The following is a 19,361-nucleotide window of genomic DNA, read 5'->3' on the forward strand; positions in this document are numbered from 1 at the left end:
TGGATTGTCCCCACCCGGGCACCAGGAGCTGGGGGTTCCCTCCTGCTGGAATCATCTCCACCTCCGGATGCTCCGGGGGGGCTCCCCCTGCTCCCCTCCTCCAGTCCTCCCAGTGACCGTCACTGTCCCCACCCCGTGCTCGGGGTGTCCCTTCTCAGAGCTGGAGGGGACACAGGGCTGGGGTGGCTGATGGCCCCAGAGGACAGGCTGGTCCTGGACAGGGACCCCCGGACACCCGGAGGGACTCCTGGACAGCGGCCACCACGGTGCCGGGCAGCAGCAGAGGGACCCCTGACCACCTCCCCCCCCCCTTCTCCAGCCCAGGCTGCCCCCACCCCTGGGTGCTCTGCCCACCCCGGGGGGCACAAGGACCCGGCCCTGGATCCCCTCCCAAGCCCCACCTTGGGGACACGGGGGGGCTTTGGGGGACAGGACCCATCCCCACCAGGGACAGCCCGTGGTCCCCAGCCCCCCCCCGCCTCATCTCCAGCTCTGAGCATCAGCACTGACCCCGGGGTGGGGCACGGTGTCCCTGTCCCTGTCACACGGGGTCCGCCGGGCAGAGAGGGGAAACTGAGGCAGTGGGGTGGCCTGGGCTGTGGCACCACCATCAGGACGCAGTGGCCGGGACCGGGGATGTCCCCTGATGCACCCAGGGGGGTGTCCCCTGTGTCCCCACTGGAGCCACCACGGATTCCCCCGGGGTGACCTCTCCGGGTGGGTTTTGAGGCTCTCGTTAATGAAGAAAGATAATGAGGGGGGGACAGTGACAGGGGAGAGGACCAGGGAAGGAGCCGGTGACAGGCCGGTGACAGCATGGGGGGACAGGAGGGGTGGCAGCTCCCCCACCCCGGAATAATCCCCCTTCCCCAGCAGTACTTGTCGCTTTGTCACCAGTTAATTGATTTTCCCACGCTGATTAAATTAGAGCCTCGGCGGGGGGACACACGGGGACAATCGATGGGCGGCCAAGTGTCCCCTGGTCCCCTCTTTTCTGTGCTGGGGGCTGTCCCCTGGGTGTGGGGACACGTGTGTGGCACCGCACGGGGACACACGCCCAGCGTGGGGGGTTCTGGGTGGGGACAACGAACCCCTGGACCCCACAGGGGTGTGACAACCCGAGGCCACCAAACCGCTGGGGCAGGCGGCACTGGGGTGGGTGGCACTATGACCGTATGTCCCCCCCCTGCCCCCGCCGTGTCCCCTTCCCCCTACCCCCGTTGTGTCCCCTCCCCCCCAGCCCCGTTGTGTCCCCCCCGGCCCCGCGTCCCTCGCTCACCCCCGGTGCTGGCGGCGGCTGTCACTTGCCATCGCGTCCCGCTGTCCCCAACGCGGGTGACACAGATGGCAGGCGACAGCGGGCGCAGCCGCGCGGCCCCGTGTCACGAGCCCTTTTTGGGGCTGCTACCCCAAAGCGGGGCCCCGCTGTCCCTGAGGTGGCCCCGGTGTCCCACGGAGGTGCCATCTGGTCCTGTCACCTCGCGGTTAACGCCAGCGGGTGCTTGGTGTCACCTGGGCTGTCCCCAAGCCTGCGCCCTGCGGGAGGGGAAACTGAGGCACGGGGGAGGGAAGGGCCTGGAGGTGCTGCCGGGACCCTCCCCACGAGGACACGGGTGGCAGTGCCGGGGGTGTCCCCAGCCCCACGGGGACACGGGTGGCAGTGCCGGCCGAACAGGGCGGGGCTGGGGGAGACCCCGGGGGTCCCAGCCAGGGGGGAGGGGCGAGCCCCCGCTGGGGGCATGGTCACGGTGTGTGGGCGTGGCATCCCGGATGGGCGTGTTCTGTGACTTGTGGGCGTGGTTCTCGGTGGAGCCGGGGGGCGTGCCCGCCGCTTGGAGGGCGTGGCCTGTGCCGAGGGGCGTGTCTGGGGGCGTGGCCCGGGCGCGGGGCGCTCGGAGCCGGCGGAGCGCAGCGGAGCGGAGCCGCCGCCAGCCCCGGTTCCCCCCGCCCCGGTCCCCCCCCAACCGGCACCATTCCCACCCCCGGGGGGCAGCGCGGCCCGGCCGGGCGGCGGCTCAGCCTGGGCCGCAAAACTTTACTGGCGGCGGCGGCGGGGGTGGTGATGGTGCTGGGGCTGGTGGTGCTCATCCCGGTGCTGGTGAGCTCCGCCGGTACCGACGGCCGGTACGAGATGCTGGGAACCTGCCGGATGGTTTGCGAACCCTACGGCCCCGCCGCCGCCCCCCCGCCGCAACCGGCCGACCGCGGCCCCCTCCCGCCGCCCTCCACCCTGGTGCAAGGTCCCCAAGGCAAACCGGGGCGAGCGGGGAAACCGGGACCGCCGGGACCGCCGGGAGAACCGGGACCCCCGGGACCGGCGGGGGCGCGGGGCGAAGCGGGACGACCGGGACCCCCGGGATTACCGGGACCGGGGGCTACGGGTGCCGTGAGCGCGGCCACCTACAGCACGGTACCGCGCGTCGCCTTCTACGCCGGCCTCAAGAACCCCCACGAGGGCTACGAGGTCCTCAAGTTCGACGACGTGGTCACCAACCTGGGCAACAGCTACGACGCCGCCTCCGGCAAGTTCACCTGCGCCATCCCCGGCACCTACTTCTTCACCTACCACGTCCTCATGCGCGGCGGCGACGGCACCAGCATGTGGGCCGATCTCTGCAAGAACGGGCAGGTAAGGGCTGGTCATCCCCGAGGCTACCTGATCATCCCCGAGGCTACCTGGCCATCCCCGGGGCTACCTGGCCATCCCGGCTACCGGCCCCACTGCGGGGACAGGAGCTGTCGCTGACCCCCAGGCACCGCAGAAGGGCTCTGCGTGCTCCCTCTGGGTGCCCCATCCTTTTCCCAGGGTGCTGGTGGGCTCTGGATGCTCCCTCCGGGTGTTCCAGCCTTTTCCTGGAGGTGACGATGGGCTCTGGGTGCTGTCCCGTCCTTTTCTCAGCCTCAGGGATGCATCCCCAGGATGCTCCATCCTTTTCCCGGTGGTGCTGTTGAGCTCTGGGTGCGTTCCTGGGATGCTTCATCTGTCTCCTACACCCCGAGATGCACCCCCAGAGTGCTCCATCTTTCTCCTGGCCCTGGAGATGCCCTCCTCTAGGGTGCTCCATCCTCCTCCCAGTGGTGCTGATGGGCTCTGGGATGTCACATCCTTCTCCCTGCTGCACAGATGCACCCCTGGGGTGCTCCATCCTTCTCCTGGCCTCAGGAATGCACCCCCAAGATGCTCCATCCTTTTCCCAGAGGCGATGGTAGGCTCTGGGTGCATCCCTGGGGTGCTCCATCCTATTCCCATCCCTAGGGATGTATCCCAGGACACTCTGTACCTCTCCTCGTGGGGATTATGAGCTCTGGGTGTATCCCCAGGGTGCCACATCCTTCTCCTGGTCACGGTGATGCACCACGAGGTGCCCTGTCCTGCTCCCAGTGACATGATGGGCTCTGGGTGCAGCCCCGGGGTGCCCTGTCCTGCTCCCAGCTCCGGAGATGTTCCCCCAGGATGCTCGATCCTTCTCCTGGTGACAATGATGGGCTCGGGTGGGTCCGCAGGGAGCCCCATCCTTCTCCTGGTGACAGTGACAGGCTTGGGGTGTGTCTCCGGGGTGCCCCATTCTTCTGGTGACAGTGACAGGCTTGGGGTGCATCCCTGGAGTGTCCCCTCCTTCTTCTGTTCCCAGAGATGCCCCCACCGCGTGCCCTGTCCCCCGGCCACCTCTGGGGAAATTCTCTGCAGCCATTGCCGTGCTGCCCTGATGTGTCCCCTGGGGTCCCCTCCGTCCTTTCCTTGGCCCCCCTGTGCCTTCGGGGAGACTTGCAGTGTCTCCTCCGTGTTCCCGAGGTGCCCTGCCCTCCCCGGCCGTGCCGTTGTCCCCTCTGGGACTCTCCGGGGGGGTGGGCACAGGGGACAGTGTCTGCGGTGGCCTGGGGGACACCCACAGCCCCTCCCCTGCCGCTGGGGTGCTGCACCCCCAGCCCGGGGACAGCTCTGCTGCTGTGTCAGGAGAGATGTCCCCATCCTGGGCCGGGCTGCGAGGGGACATTGCTGGGGGGACACTGTGGGGTGGGCACCTCGGGGCTGGCTCTATCCTCCTCCCCCCCCAGCTCCAGCATCCCTCTGGAAATCCTCCCCATCCCAAGCCGCAGCCCCTCAATCCCGGCGGCTTTCGGTGTCCCTTCCCCACGCCGTGTCCCCCTCCCCGGCCACCACTCCAGGCACGAGCCACGACCCCCGGAATGTCACCCCGGCTCAGTCCCCTGGGGTGGTACCACAACCGGGATTCATCCCGCTCCTCATCCCGTTGTCCCGGCACCGAGCCCCGCGTCCCCATCCCGAGGACTTCGAATTAACCCACAACTGAGTTATCAACCCCAAAACTCGGCCGGGGGCAGGGGGGGGGTGCGGGGGCACCGCGCTTCACCCCTCAGCTCCGCAGCCCCTGAGCCGGCAGCGCCGCGGGGGGGGCAGGAGCCGCTCACTGGGATTTTCCATCCCAGCACTTCGAATTTTCTTTTATTGGGTTTTTTTTTTCTTTTTTTTTTTTTTTTTTTTTTTTTAATGTGGTTTGGGGTTTTTTGTTTGGGTTTTTTGTGTTTTTTTTCCTACCTCCAGCCCTAAATCGGGGGGGGGGGGAGGTGTTGTGTCCCGGTGTCGCTTGTCCCCACCACCTCTTTCTCTCAAGCACCCTCCTCCTAACTCCGGACCGAACACCCCCCCAAAACCACCCACCCACTGTTTCCTCCCCCCAGATTTTTGGAGACCCCCAAAACCATTTTTGGGGACCCCTCCCCACCCTTCCCAGCTCCGGCCCCCCTGGCTCCGCGGGGGATCTCGCACCCGGATAAATTTCCAGCAGCTCCGGAGAGAGGAACCGCACTGGGTCGGGCTCGCCATGCAGCTTCATTAACCGGTGGTTAATTACCACCCAGCTCTCCGGGCTGCGGGAGCGGCTCAGGAGAGCGGGGAGCGGGCCAGCCCAGGTTCAAAAAGGTCCCCCCTAAATTGCCCCAAATCGTTCAAAAATGGGGTTAATTAAGGCTTTGTTACCAAAAATAGCCCATCGCCGGCAAGGCTGGGGGGTCCGGGGGGGTCCCCGCGGATCAGCGGCGATCCCGGCATCGCCTGAGGGAATGGTGGCTTCGGGGGGATCCTTCTGCCCCCCCTCTACCTCTGGGCGATGCAGGGTTGGGTGCAGCCCATCACCGCTGCATCGGGGCTGGAGTTAATGAGAGCCTGGGGAGGGCCTGGCTCCTGTCGGGTAATTAGCATTAATTATTATTTGTATTGAGCGGGGCGGAGGTGGAATGCTGGACGGAGGGAGAGGCGGGGGGGTCAGAGCAAGGAGGTTCTGGGGTCCCCGAAGTGGGGGTGACAGCGGAGCTGGGGGGGCCCCACTCGGGAGGGGGGTGTGTGTGTGTGTTTGTGCCTGGGGACGGTCCCCAAGGGACTCATCTGCAGGGACACCGGGACCTGCTGGGGGGAGGGGCGCCTGCCATTGTTTCGGGGGGTCCTGGGGGGCTCTCGCTGCTATGCCTGGGGGTCCTGGTGACACGTGGGGCACATGGTGTCCCCGAGGCGCCGAGTGTCACTGTGAGCGGCTCAGCCTGGACAGGGGACCACCCCACTATCCCCCTCTGTCCTCTCTCCCCCCGACCCCCTTGGGTGCAGCCAGCCACCCTAACCCCATCCCGCGGGGTCCCCGGGTTGGTGACACCCCCAGTGGTGCCGCTGGGATGGGTGACAGTGGCTTCATCATGGCTGTATCCCACACACACACTGTCCTCACCTCCTGCTCTGGCATGGGGAAACTGAGGCAGGGAGGGGCCGAGGCCATCAGGGGGGGTGCAGTGGCCCAAGATGGTTCCCCCCCCCCCTCCGCTGTGCGGCGGTGCCGGCCCTGGCGCTGCCATTTGTCTTCCCCGGTCAGCTCCAGGGCCGGCGGGTGCGCGGTGACGAGGCGGCTCCTTAACGAGGGAAGACGGATGGCACCGGGTGGCAGTGGCCGCGGGGGGGGGGACGGTGGCGGCAGAGCCCGGCGCCAAACAGCTTCTCCTGGTGCTTCTTCCCCGCTGCTTCTCCTCCCCCCCCTCCTTTTCCTCGGCAAAACCTCTGGGGATCGGGGCCTTGGGACCCCCTGAGATTCGCCCACGGGGAGGGGACCCCCGATGCGGTGTCAGGGTGGGCAGCGGGTGGGTGTTCGGGGGGTGCTGGTGATGGCAGAGGGTGATGGGGGACAGGCAGCCCAGCAGGACCACCGGCTGGGCCGTCGGGAGGTGCCAGAGCGAGCGGTGCCTGAGCTCCTGGCAGCTGCAGAGCCATTCCCGAGGGGCACAGGAGCCCTGGGACCCCTGTCAGGGTGGGTAAAGGACAGGGATACATGGGGACAATCCCCCCTCCCCTTCCCTGCCGGCTCCGGGGCCCTGCAGCAGCTCGGCGGTGCCTCCCCACCCACCGTGAGCCAATTAAGAGCCCATCCTCCTCAGCGGTAATTAGGAGCAGCTTCTCCCCGCCGCCTCGCTTGTGCCTTTTCGCTGGGGATTGTACCTGCCGGCTTGTCCCTGTCACCCAGCGCCATCTCCCCGTGAGGCGCCGGCCTTGATTTGATTCCCCAAATTATCTCGCAGCTCCAGCCGGGGCGGCTCCGGCACCGTCGCTTTTCCACGCACCTCCCTGCCCCGCTGCTCCCCGCCCCGGAGTGAGCATCCCCCCCAGAACCGGGTTTGGGTTGGGGGGATTTGGGCTCAGCCCTCCCCAAATGCTCCTGGTCCCCGGGGAGCTCCTGGGAAGAAGGGGGGGGGGACGGACGTGTTGGGTGCATTGGGGCTGGGCTGGGAGATGGGTCCTGGGTCCTGTGTCCTGGTCCTGCATCCCAGACCAGAGCTGGGGTCCTGGGTCTGGGTCAGGGTCTCACATCTGAACCCAGGCTCAGGATCCCATGTCTAAATCCTGCACCCAAATCCAGAGGGGAAGTCCCAAACCTCACCATGGTCCTGCACCCCAACCCAGAGCTGTTGTCCCACGTCTGAGCTGTGATCCCACCTCCAAGTCTCGGTCCTACACCTGAGCTCCCCAGGTCCTGGAGAGGCCCTGGGTGACACTTGGAGAAGCCACCTCCATCCACGGGACATTTCTGCGGGGTGGGGACCCAGGGCACCCCGCACTGCCCAAGCTGGCAGGTGTCCCCCTGCCTGCAGGGGAGTGGGGATGTCCCCAGGGATCTGAGGGCCAGGCTGTCCCCTGAGCCCCCGGGGCCCAACCAGGGTGACACGGGTGTCCCCTGCGCAGGTCCGGGCCAGCGCCATCGCGCAGGATGCCGACCAGAACTACGACTACGCCAGCAACAGCGTCATCCTGCACCTGGATGCGGGGGACGAGGTCTTCATCAAGCTGGACGGGGGAAAGGCCCACGGGGGCAACAACAACAAATACAGCACCTTCTCTGGCTTCATCATCTACTCGGACTGAGCCCAGGCCCACGGCATCGCCCCACAGTGCTCCAGCCCCACGGCATTGTCCTGTGGTCCCCCAGCCCCCCAGCATCCCTCTGCAGCCCCCCACGGCATCACCCCACAGATGTCCAACCCCACGGTGTCCCCCAGTGACTGTCAGCTCTATCCCTCTGCCACGGTTTGGCCCCATAGAAACCCCCCAGAGGTTTCCAACCCCACAGCAACCCCCCCCTCCCACCCCAGTGATCTCCAGTGACCTCCCAGCCCCACGGCATCCCCCATGCTGGTCCAGACCATCTGTGGTGCCCTGACCCCCCCTTTCCCATCGGCTCACCCCACGGCTGCCGATTTGGGGCTGGGGGTTCCACAGGGGACTGCTCCCCCCCCTCCTTGTGCTGCCCCCCCATGCCCTGGCTCCCCGCTGCCCCCCACCCCAGGGCGATGCTGGGGGTCCCCCTGCCAGGTGTCGTTGTCCCCCGGCCCCGTGCTGGGGGGGTTGTGCTGGGGGTGCCCAGCCCCGGGTGACCCCACAGTAAATCAGAGCTGTGCCCTCTCCCTGTGTCTGTGTCCCTGCGAGGGGCAGAGCCCGTGTCCCCCACCCCGGGGACAGGGTCCTCCTGCCACCCCCCGGCCGACCCCACTTGGTCTCATGAATCGCCCAGACTGGGGGTGCCGGGAGGGGCTCCCGTGTCCCCCAGTGCTGACGTCCCTTCTGCCATCTCCAGAGGGGACACTGGGGGTGCCCCCTGTCGCCATGTCCCTGTCACCAGAGCCCAGGGGTCCCCACGGGAGGGTGGGAGGGGTGTCCCCTCGGGGACACGTAACGGGGAGGGTGGTGGGGCCAGGCAGGGCCATGGGGACCCCCTGGCACACGGCCCCATCCCCGCTGCCTCGTTGCGGGCAGGACGTGTCCCAGTTTGCGGTGACAGCGAATGCCCGGGGCCACCATCCGCCTGCAGACCGCTGCGGCAGGGTCAGGGGACAGGGGACAGGAGGCCCTGGGGAGGTGCGGGTGGCCCTGGGACAAGGCGCAGGGTTCGTTTCTCGGCAGTACCGGAGGGAGAGGCAGCGGGCGGGCAGCGGGGGCTCGGTGGGGCCGGGGCTGCCAGCCCTCAGCTGTGGGGGGAATGCGGCCATTCGGGGCTGGTGTGGCTGCAGCCATCACCCGGGCTGGCACCGGGCGGACCCTCCGCGTCCCCGGGGCCCTTGGCCGGGCTCTCCCCGCCGGGCAGCGCTTGTGCCGCCGGTGTCCCCCGTGGGCACGACGGGGAGGGGACGGGGCAGGGGAAAGATGGCGGCCAGCGCGGGGACAAAGGGACTACAACTCCCATGGGGCACCGCGTGGGGCGGGCCCGCGTGGGGCGGGGCTTCGGTGGGAGGGACCAATCAGGATAGGGGGCGGGGCCTGAGCGTCCGTTTGAAAGGGCGAGCGGCGGCGGCAGCGGTGAGAGAGGCGGCGGGACCGGGGGCAGCGGAGGGGCCGGGAATGGGGATCCAGGAACCGGGGGAGCACCGCAAGGGATGGGAGGGGACACCGCGGTGCTCGGGGGGGCCCTGGCACCGGGGAGGCGGGAGGGGTCTGGGGGGGAGGATGTGTGCCAGGGGGCTGAAGGGCAGGGGACAGTCTGGGGGAGGCTGCGGGGGCACCGAGGGGGGTGCGGGATCCTTGTGGGTGGGGGCAGAGCTGTGGGAAGGGGCTGTGGGGGCTCCGGTGGGACACAGCCCCGGGGTGCTGCGGGGGGTGCTAAGGGCGGCTGTAGGGGCACCGGGGGGGTTACGGGGGTCCTTTCCCCCCTCTCTCCGGCTGAGCCTTTCCTCCTCCCCAGAGCTCTTGAGACCCTCGGGACCTTTGAGCCCAGAGCCGTGTTCTTTCTCCGTGTTCTCCGTGTTCTTTCTCCGTGTTCTCCGTGTTTGCCTCCCGGTTGCCATGGCCCCCAGCACCCCCCTCCCCGAGGAGGGCACCGTGGCCGTTGTGGTGCGCGTGCGGCCCCCCGCCCTCAGCGAGCGGGACCGGCCCGGACCCCCCCTCCTGCACCTGCGGGACCAGAACATCATCGTCTTCGACCCCGAGGAGCCCAGCGGCCTCCCCGGCAGCCTGCAGCCCCCCCGGGGGCCCAAGCACCACGGCAAGGACCTCACGTTTGTCTTTGACCGCGTGTTCGGGGAGGGGGCCACGCAGGAGGAGGTTTTCCAGCACACGACCCGGGGGCTCCTGGACAGCGTCCTCAGCGGCTACAACTGCTCCGGTGAGAGCCAGCAGAGCCCTCGGCTCTGGAACAACCGCCCCGGGGGTGTGAGTTGGGAAGCTGGGAAGGGAAGGAGGACACAGCAGCAGGGAAACGTGGGGACACCAAGTTGTGGTGATTGCAGTTGTGATCAGGATGGAGATGTACCTGGGCTGGAAATGTCATCTCCCCCGGGCAGATGGGTGAGGGAAGGAAAAGGGAAAGTGTTTCTGTAGAACCACAGGACTGGTGTGGGTTGGAGGGACCTTAGAGCCACAGTGCCACAGCTCCTCTGGGCAGCCTGGCCCAGGGGCTCAGCACCCCCAGTTCAAACCATCACCCCTTGTCCTGGCACTGCAGGCTCTGGTGAGAACTTGCTCAGACTTTTTTCAAGTCCTTTTCTACATGCAGAGAGGCATATAGAGAATTTTTTTTTTTTTTAATGTGAAAACAATCACTTATTCATTAGGAAGAAATTCTGAGCCCCTGGGTGCCCAGGTTGCCCCCAGAAGCTGTGGCTGCCCCATCCCTGGCAGTGTTGAAGGTTGGATGGGGCTTGGATGGGAGGTGTCCCTGCCCATGGCAGGGGTGGCACTGGGGGGGCTTTAAGGTCCCTTCCCACCCAACCCATTGATTCACTGGAACAGCCTTCCTGAGGTCATGGCAAGTTGTGGTCAAAGTGCTACTGGAGGAGATGATCTTATCCAGGTTCCCTTTCCCATGGAAGGCTGGGCTGGATGACCTCTCCAGGGCCCTTCCAGCTGGTGATGCTTCACAGGGGGTGTTGAAAGGTTGGGATGGAGAATGAGAGGAATTGCAAGGTCTGGAAGAGAAGATCTGTGGGTCTGTGACACTGAGGGTCACAGTGATGCTCAGCAGCCCAGAGATGGGATGTAGAGGATGGAGGTGGCCTTTGGGGCAGGAAATGAGTCTGGGCAGGTGCTTCTTAGGGATTTTGAGAGATGAGGCTCCATTTGCTCCTTGCTTTCCTGGGGTGGGAAGGATAGGAAGAAATCCATGGATCCGTGGCACAATGAGCCCCTGGGTGTTTCCATCATAGCCATTATGGGCAGAGCTGTGGGGAGGGTGCTGGGCTCGGGGGGGTTGCTGTGCTCCTTGTGAGGGTCTCCCTAAGGACAGTTCTGGAGCTCCTCTCTCCGGGTCTGAAAGCTCCTGGCCCATCAGCACCGGGCCCGGTGCCACCGGTGGCTGTCAGCAGAGGAGCAGCTCACCGAGCACACGGCTCCTGTCTCATCACGGGCCGGGAGCTGGGGCTGCAGGATGCTATTCCTGGCTCTCCAGCGCCGCTGTCACCGTGCCCACCTGGCAGGCACAGCTCCTGTCTCGATCTGCATAAAATAACTCTGGGAGCCTCAAATGAGAGAGCAGCAAAAGCACCGAGTGCTGCTAATGGGGAGAAGGGCTGAGGCTCTCCAGATGGGCATGTCCTGAGCTGCTGGTGATGCTTCAGAGAGGGTGTTGAAAGATAGGGGTGGAAAATGAGAGGAATTACAAGGTCTGGAAGAAAAACACCTTCTGGTGAGAGCCAGGGGAACGAGGCTGCTCACCTTGTTAGAGGGAAGGTCTGGGGGGGACCTGAGCACAGCTTCCAAGTGGGTGAGGGTTTGCTGACTGGTTCTGGCTCTGCTAAATTAGAGAGGCTGAAACGAGGGGGAGAAAAAAGAAAAATCTGTCACTAAAGGCCTGTGCAGGCAGCAGGGAGGGTCATTAGCTTTGCTTTGTCTCTGCAAAGCCTGGGAGTGACCCCGCTGCAGGGGCTGCTGTGGGAAGGTTCCCTCCTGTTCCTTACCGAGGTTTCAGCCACCCCCCTGTCTCCTCCCAGTGTTTGCCTACGGTGCAACAGGAGCAGGGAAAACCTACACCATGCTGGGCTCCGAGAAAAACCCCGGCATCATGTACCTGACCATGGTGGAACTCTACAGGAAGATCGAGGCCAGGAAGGAGGAGAAGGGCTGTGAGGTCCTGGTCTCCTACCAGGAGGTAACACTGCAGCCAAACCACGTCCCCTCACGTCCCCTCACATCCCCCCATGTCCCCTGCCATCCCCGGGTCTCTGACACTGAGGGCTGGGGTTGCTCTGGACCCTCCCATGCCCCTCTGGGGACCTCCCTGTGCCTGGTGTCCCCAACCTGGCTGCTTCTGCAGTCAGAGCTCAGGATGTGATGGGGTCCCAGAAGTGTTTTGGGGGGACACCAGGGGGTGTGTGACACCAGGGTACAGAGCTGTCCCCCTGCCTTACACTGAGTTCTTGCTCCAGGTGTACAATGAGCAGATTCATGACTTGCTGGAGCCCAAGGGCCCTCTGACCATCCGGGAGGATCCTGAGAAAGGAGTGGTGGTTCAGGGCCTTTCCTTCCACCAGGTGGGTGCAGAACCAGGCACAAGGGTTGGGTGGGCACTGTGCCGACACCAGTTCTGAAGGAGATGTGGTGCTGAGGGACATGGGGCAGGGGTGGCCTTGGTAGTGCTGGGGGAAGGGTTGGGCTCCATGATCCTAAAGATCTTCTCCAACCAGGAGTATTCCATGTTTGGAAGGCATTGGTGCCATCTGGGGGGCTTCTGCCTGGCAGCACACGAGCCCCTGGGGTTGCCCCAGCCTGGGCTGCTGTGCTGGTTCCAGCTCTCTGCCCCTTCTCTCCCAGCCTGCATCAGCAGAGCAGCTCCTGAAGATGTTGGCTGATGGAAACAAGAACAGGACCCAGCATCCCACGGATGCCAACGCCTCCTCCTCCCGCTCCCACGCCATCTTCCAGGTGAGGGATGGGGCTTGGGCTGGGATCTGTGCAAAGGGCAAACCACAAAAGCCTGGGGAGGACCCAGGACTGACCCCCAGCACCTCCAGGCCATGTGGGAGCTGCTCCTGGGGGCTGAGGCTGGGACAGGGCCCTGGGGAAGTGTTTGCTGCTCCTGGAAGAGATGCAGAGAGGGAGCTGGAGAGCGATGCTGTCACAGGAGACTTGGTGGCTGTGTCCCTCCTTGCCCACACCAGCCAGGAATGGGGATGGGCACCAGCTGCCTGGGCTGGATGTCACCCTGGGGGGTCACAGCCTCCACTGGGGTCTGGGTTTGTGGCAAAATCCGCAGTTGGTGTCTGGGCTGGGGCTGTCACTGTGTGAACACTCCCTGGGTCCCACCAGGGCCTTTCAGGGACCCCTCCAGCTGTGTCTGCTCCTTCCCCACCCCGGGACACCCCAAGTGTCTTCTGTAGCTCTCTCACTTCTTGTGAGATCCCTCTCGTGGCTTTGCTGCTTGTGTCCTCACCAAATTCTCAGCTTGTTCCCCTTGCTGGGCTCCTCTTCCCCAGGCTCCATCCCGTGTCCCAGGTGATCCCTTTGTCCCCCCCTGACAAACGGGGGAGCCGAGGCTGTTGCCCCCCCCAACCCACACACCCACCCCCAGCTCCTGCCCATCCCTCAGGTCCACGTCAAGCAGTGGGACCGCTCCGGTGGCCTCGCTCAGGATCTGCAGGTGGCCAAGATGAGCTTGATCGACCTGGCAGGCTCGGAGAGAGCCTCGGTCACCAACACCAAGGGGCAGAGGCTGCGGGAAGGCGCCAACATCAACCGCTCCCTCCTGGCCCTCATCAACGTCATCAACGCGCTGGCCGACACCAAGGTAACCCCGGGGGGACACGGGTGTCCCGGCAGGGTGCTGAGCACCCCAGGACTGGGACCTGAGCAGAACCTTCCCCTCCTGTCCCAGAGCAAGAAGAGCCACGTGCCGTACAGGGACAGCAAGCTGACCCGGCTGCTGAAGGATTCCCTGGGCGGGAACTGCCGCACCGTGATGGTGGCGGCCGTCAGCCCCGCGGCCCCCGCGTACGAGGACACCTACAACACCCTCAAGTATGCCAGCAGGGCCAAGGAGATCAAACTGCTGGTGAGCAGCTGGGGAGGGCCTGGCGCGGGTGGGGTAGGTTAGAGCCATGGAATCCTTTGGGTTGGAAACATCCAGTCCAACCATTAACCCAGCACCACCCCCCCCATGTCCCTCATCCCCACATCTCCAGGCTCTGAAACCCCTCCAGGGATGATGGGGACTCCAGCCCTGCCCTGGGCAGCCTGGGCCAGGCCCTGACAACCCTTTCCAGGGAGAAATTGTCCCCAAGCTCCAACCTAAACCTCCCCTGGCACAACTTGAGTTGTGCCAAAAGTTCCTCTTGTCCCATCCCTTGTTCCTTGGGAGCAGAGCCCGACCCCCCTGGCTCCAACCTCCTCTCAGGGGGTTGCAGAGAGCCACAAGGTCTCCCCTCAGCCTCCTCTGCTCCAGGATCAGCACCCCCAGGGCCCTCAGCTGCTCCTGCTTTCTAGAGGTTAGGTGCCCCCCACCCCCTTCTCCAACCTGAGTTTTCAAGCCCTGGGAAGAAGTTTTCCCCTCTGGGCAAAAAGCAGCCCCTGAAGCTGCAGACTCTGCTATGTCCTCTGCTCCTCATCCCAGAAGGATTCCTGACTGCAGCTGTGGCTCCCTGAGCCCAGATCATGCCCAGTGCAGCCCCCCTAGGGGTCTCTGGGTGCTGCAGAGCTCCATGCTGGGGAGGTTCTCGTGCTCCCCCCATGCTCTGTAACCTCTCCCTCTGTCTCTGCAGCTGAAGAGCAACGTGGTCAGCCTGGACTGTCACTCCTGCAGGTTTGCTGTGACCTGCGAGCAGCTGAAAGCAGAGGTGAGGTGCTGGGGGGTTGGTGGGGGCTCTGTCCTTTGCTGGGTTTTGCTGGGGACAGGGAGCTGTGAGTCCTGGGGTGGGAGATCCCTCTCAGCAGCAGATGACCCTTCCTCAGGTGGCTGAGCTGCGGGGGAAGCTCCGCACCTACGAGAATGCTGACCAGGAGGTGAAGAACCAAATCCTGCTGCCCCCTGTCAGCTCCAGCCCAGTGGGGCTGCCCAGGTAAGGAAGGGAGGGACAGACCCTGGTGTGTCCCCTGCTATGGAGTCTGCAGGGTTCTAGTGCTGGGTCAGAGCCTGGGATCCATCAGAAAGCAGCTGAGCTGCTCTCCTTGTGGACATCATCATCACCATCATCATCAAGGAGAGCTGGATTGTAAGGCCAAACTTCTCTCTGCTGCATCCCAAAACTTGTTGGGCAGTGCAGTGGCTTCCCAAGAGAATCTCCACTGGCTCAGTGGTTTCTCCTTTGGCTTCTGTGAGAGCACCTGAGGAAATGGCCTCAAGTTGTGCCAGGGGAAGTTTAGGTTGGGGCTTGGGGACAATTTCTCCCTGGAAAGGGTTGTCAGGGCCTGGCCCAGGCTGCCCAGGGCAGGGCTGGAGTCCCCATCATCCCTGGAGGGGTTTCAGAGCCTGGAGATGTGGGGATGAGGGACATGGGGCAGGGGTGGCCTTGGCAGGGATGGGGGAAGGGTTGGACTCCAGGATCCTAAAGATCATTTCTAACCATACCAATTTAATGGATCTCTGGCTCTGTAGGTTTGAGGATGCTGTCCCAAAGACAGGCTCATCTGTGGGTGATCATGAGGAGGGTGATGGAGAGGAGATGGAGCTGGAACTGGAGGCTGGGTGGCCACTTGGACCACAGCTGGAAGCGAAGGAGGAGGTGAGAGGAGGGGTGGGCAGCATGGGGGTCTCAGCATGAGGACTGGGACCTGGTGGGGATTGGATCCCCTCCTGGGGTCAGCTGGAAACACTGGGAGAGAGCAGGAACTCTGCTGGTGTCCTCTCTGTTCTCCCCAGGGATCAGGGAGTGTGGGGACCAAACTCAGCTCAGCTATGGGCCAGGTGGGTAAAGGTTTTTTGTCTGATTGCCCCAGGCTCCAGAGGAGATGCCTCCCAGCAGCTCTGGAGTAACCCAGCAGACAGACATCCCCCAGCTGGAACCAAAGGAGCTGAGCCACCTTCTCCAGGGGTTGTCCAGCAGCCAGATAGAGACGTGAGTGTCCTTGTGATGTCCCCACAGGCCACTTCCTCCTGTGGAGGAGGGATTGTCCACCCTCCTGTTGCACAAAGCCATCCTAGGGGTGGTCTTGATGGACACAGGACCAAGCCTTTGCCTGCAGGTGATTGCCTGCCCTGTAAAATCAGGGATTTGGCTTCTGGGGATTCTAATCCCATGGGATAATTTTTCCTGGAAATGACAGCACTGAAGGTTTCCAGGCACAGCACCCATGTGAGCATTAAGTGTGTGGTGTTGGTCCTGAGCTGAGCTCTGCCATGTCCTTCCTCCCCCCAACCCCAGCTCCCCTGGGAATTCCCTGGGAGAGTTCCTGTGGCACCATCCTCTGCTGTCCCTGCCCCAGCATCTTGGTGGGATCACCCCTGCAGAGGAAGTTCTTGGGAGGGAGGGTGACATCCACGTGTGCCACATGAGCTGATGGGTGCCTGAAGCCCATGGGTGTTATTTGGTCCTTTGCACCCAACAGAACACAGAGCTGTCCCCCCCAGGTCCTCCAGCAAGAGCTTTACAGCTTGGGGATCTCACAGCTTCCAAGTTGGCCTCTTTTCACCCAAAACTCTGCTGATAGGCTCTGCAGGTGTCCCAGAAATGCTGCTGGTGGTGCTGAGCCTCTGGTGCTGGTGGCACTGGCTCCAGCTCAGCTCCTGTTCCTGTCTGTCCCTGCCAGGTTGGTCACCACCCTCCTGTGCCTGGTCCGCAGGCAGTGCTCCCTGCTGAGGGACCACCACCTCCTGACCCCCACCATGGCCCTGGAGCTGCAGGAGCTGGAGAGCCTCATCCATCCTGAGCCTGGGCTGGTGCTGGAGCCAAACACCTCTGCCAGCAGCCCCACGGGGCAGAAGGGAGAGCAGAGCAGTGATGGTGAGGGCTGGGGGTGCCTGGGGGCAGAGATGAGGACAGGACAGGGGGAAATGCTCTAAAACTTGACAAAGGGAGATTTAGATTGGACATCAGGAAGAAATCCTTTGGGGTGAGGGTACTGAGCCCCTGGGTGCCCAGGTTGCCCCCAGAAGCTGTGGCTGCCCCATCCCTGGCAGTGTTGAAGGTTGGATGGGGCTTGGAGCCCGCTGGGCTGGTGGGAGGTGTCCCTGCCCATGGCAGGGGTGGCACTGGGGGGGCTTTGAGGTCCCTTCCAACCCAAACCAGTCTGGGGTTCTATGAAGTTTCTCCTGAGGTGGCCCTGGAGCAGTTTCAGGAGTGGGGGCACAGCAGGAGCTGGGAGCAGAGTCTGTGTCTGCTTCATCCTGGGTGATGCAGAGCAGCTCCGGGTATCCCTGTCCCTTGTCACCTCTCTGGTGCACTTTGCAGCTGGCAGCCTGCTCAGGGCTGAGCTCTCCCTCCTCATCCTCAGCTCCACAGTGACACTGGGGGCTCTGCAGCCCCGGGCCTGGGGACAGCCCCAGGACACTCCCTGGGGATCAGCCAAGGGGGGTGGTGGTTTGTGCTGTGGTTTTGATGGGAACCCCCAGGGGTGGGGACAGAGGGGGCGTCCTGGGGTGCCGGGGAAGGGGAGGTGACTCTGTTTCTCCTCTGGTCCCGCAGCAGCCGTGCCCCTCACCCTGCCCCGCACCACCCCGCACGGCTCCCACCTCCTCCTCCCGCTCTCCGGCTCCACCCCGGTGTCTCTCGGCTCCGTCAAGAGGAGGAGGGGGAGGTCTGAGACCCCCAGCAATTCCCAGCCCGGAACCCCCCACATCCCCAGAGCTCAGAGGAGAAGCCAGCGGGGAGGAGAGGAAGCAGCGGAGTCGCAGGGGCTGAAGCAGAGCCCGGGCAGCCCCTGCCTGGCAGCAGCCGCAGCTCAGCCCCTCGGCCTCTCCCCGGTGCCCTGGTGCTGCCCCCAAACCCTCAGCAAGGCTCGGGGTCCCCTCTCCACCTCGGCCGCCCAGAACGGGGGGACCCAGCCCGTGCCCCCCCCCCGCGTCCTCAACCTCACCTACGAGATCTGCGACTCGCCCCAGCCCCCTGCCCCAAACCTGCCCGGACCCCCGGGCTGGGAGAGCACCCAGAACCTCCGGAACAAGCAGGATGGATCCTTCCCCCCCAGGTCAGTGCTTCTGGGAATGGCTGCCCTAGGGGTCTGGGGATCCAGGGGGATCCTCGGTGGATCTCTGCAGCTCTAGGAGGGGACACCTGGGCTCTCTGTGAGTCACTTCCAAAGATACAGAAAGCACCCCGAGAAAACCCATTTCTCTTTTTTTTCCCTTTGGCCATGGAGGAGCATTCTCCAGGGGGCTGCAGGAGCCCCCAGTGCTGGCTGGGGATCAGAAGGGCATCACTGTGCCTCCCATGGAGGTGGGAGTGAGGGTCAGAGCTCGGCAGTGGGGGATTTGGGGGATTTGGGGGATTTTTATTTATTATTTGTGGTGTTCTGATGAGGCTTTGGCTTTTACAAAGCTGTGTGAGTTGTGTGACCACCCAAAGCGAGAGCTGGGTGCAGCCCTGGTAACCCAGGACCCCCCTGACTCTCAGACTCCTGTAGCTCTGGGAAATGGTTCCTACACCAGGGAAATGGTCCTGGGGAGGGGACCTGGGGGGCTCCTGCTCTCTGGAGGGTTTATCCCTGCGGAAACCATTTCCTTGCCACCCCAGGCAGGTTCCCTCCACCTCCTGTTCCCTGCGGGTGGCTGGAACTGGGGGAAACTGGGTCAGGATCCAGCCTGGACACAGACCCCTCCCTCCCCCCCCTCCCATCCCTCCCCTGGATGCTGATCCCCCCTCCTGTCCCTCTCCCCAGACCCTGCATCCCGCAGTGTGCTCCAAGGTGTCCCAATATCCATGAGCCCCCCACCCTCCCCAAGGACCCTGCACCCAAGCGGAGGCGATTGCAGAGGTGAGAGCCCCGAGCAGGCAGGGGGGGGCTGCCACCCCCTGACCTCTGGGGATGATGTGGGGGTGACCTCGGGGAGCCCCAGGAGCTAAACCAGATCCTTTCTCCTTCCCAGCACCTCATCCCCCTCCCTGGGGTGGCCCCAGAGCCGCATTCCCCAGCTCCAGAGATCTGTGCGGCCTTCCCAGATCCCAGGTGAGCCCCAGGACCCCCCCACAGCCCCCCGGGACCCCCTCTCCCCGCTGCACAGTGGGGTCCCTGCACACTGGTGCTGGGTCAGCCCCCTCCCAGTTCAGAGGGGGGGAGCTGCTGGTGGGAGGTGGAGAGTGGGGGGTGTTTGGTGCTTGGGGGGGTTGGGGTTGGTGCTGTTTCCAGGAGGTTCCTCATCCCCCATCCCTCCTTCCCCCCCACCCCACAGGTTCCATGTCCCAGAGGGGCTGCAGGAGAAGGACCTCCAGGCAGGTGCCAGCCCGAAGCATCGCCCCCCCTGTGCCCACCCCCCAGCCAAGGAAGCTCCTGTGCTGATGGCTGCACCACCCGGGACCCTCCCCCTGTCCCAGCCTTCCACAGCCACCCCTGTCCCCTCCTCAGCCCAAAATTGTTCTTGTACCCCTAAAGTCACCCCCAGCCCCTCCCTGCAGTCCTAGCTCTGTCCCCTTCTTGTACCCCCCTCCTCAGGGCCATCGTTTGTTGTTGCCCCCCCCCTGTTTCTTGTTGTTGTTGCTTCCCCCATTTGTTGTTGTTGTTGTTGTTGTTGCTCCCCCCTGTTGTTTATTGTTGCCCCCTATTTGGGGGTGTGTTGAGCACTGACCCCCCCCATCCCTGTTAATAAACCCAATTGTTGGGAAGCTGAGGGGCTGGGGTGGTTCCTGCTTCCCACTCCCTCTTGGGGGGGGGGAGGGAGCGGGGGATGGGGTTGGGACAAAGCCCCCATTTCAAGGGAGGGGCCCTGAGCTGCTTTACTTGTGGGGAGGGGGAAACTTCT

At 64.3% G+C, this 19,361-nt stretch overlaps 2 protein-coding genes across 2 annotated transcripts; both read left to right on the forward strand.

Moving 5' to 3' along the window:
- The first annotated feature begins 2,062 nt into the window (after positions 1–2,062).
- On the forward strand, positions 2,063–7,712 carry C1QL1 (complement C1q like 1). Its single transcript, XM_008495345.2, has 2 exons — positions 2,063–2,629; positions 7,238–7,712. The coding sequence occupies exons 1-2, from the start codon at positions 2,063–2,065 to the stop codon at positions 7,415–7,417; spliced, it is 747 nt and encodes a 248-aa protein (XP_008493567.2). The 3' UTR covers positions 7,418–7,712.
- Positions 7,713–9,328: 1,616 nt separating this feature from the next.
- On the forward strand, positions 9,329–18,960 carry KIF18B (kinesin family member 18B). The gene is made up of 15 exons (XM_030465745.1): positions 9,329–9,647; positions 11,470–11,627; positions 11,905–12,009; positions 12,290–12,400; positions 13,065–13,262; positions 13,350–13,526; positions 14,233–14,307; positions 14,423–14,529; positions 15,066–15,192; positions 15,407–15,525; positions 16,217–16,371; positions 17,092–17,593; positions 18,284–18,379; positions 18,492–18,571; positions 18,795–18,960. The coding sequence occupies exons 1-15, from the start codon at positions 9,329–9,331 to the stop codon at positions 18,899–18,901; spliced, it is 2,436 nt and encodes an 811-aa protein (XP_030321605.1). The 3' UTR covers positions 18,902–18,960.
- The last annotated feature ends 401 nt before the right edge of the window (positions 18,961–19,361 follow it).

The sequence above is a fragment of the Calypte anna genome, chromosome 27, assembly GCF_003957555.1.
Source record: "Calypte anna isolate BGI_N300 chromosome 27, bCalAnn1_v1.p, whole genome shotgun sequence".
Taxonomy (NCBI): Eukaryota; Metazoa; Chordata; class Aves; order Apodiformes; family Trochilidae; genus Calypte; species Calypte anna.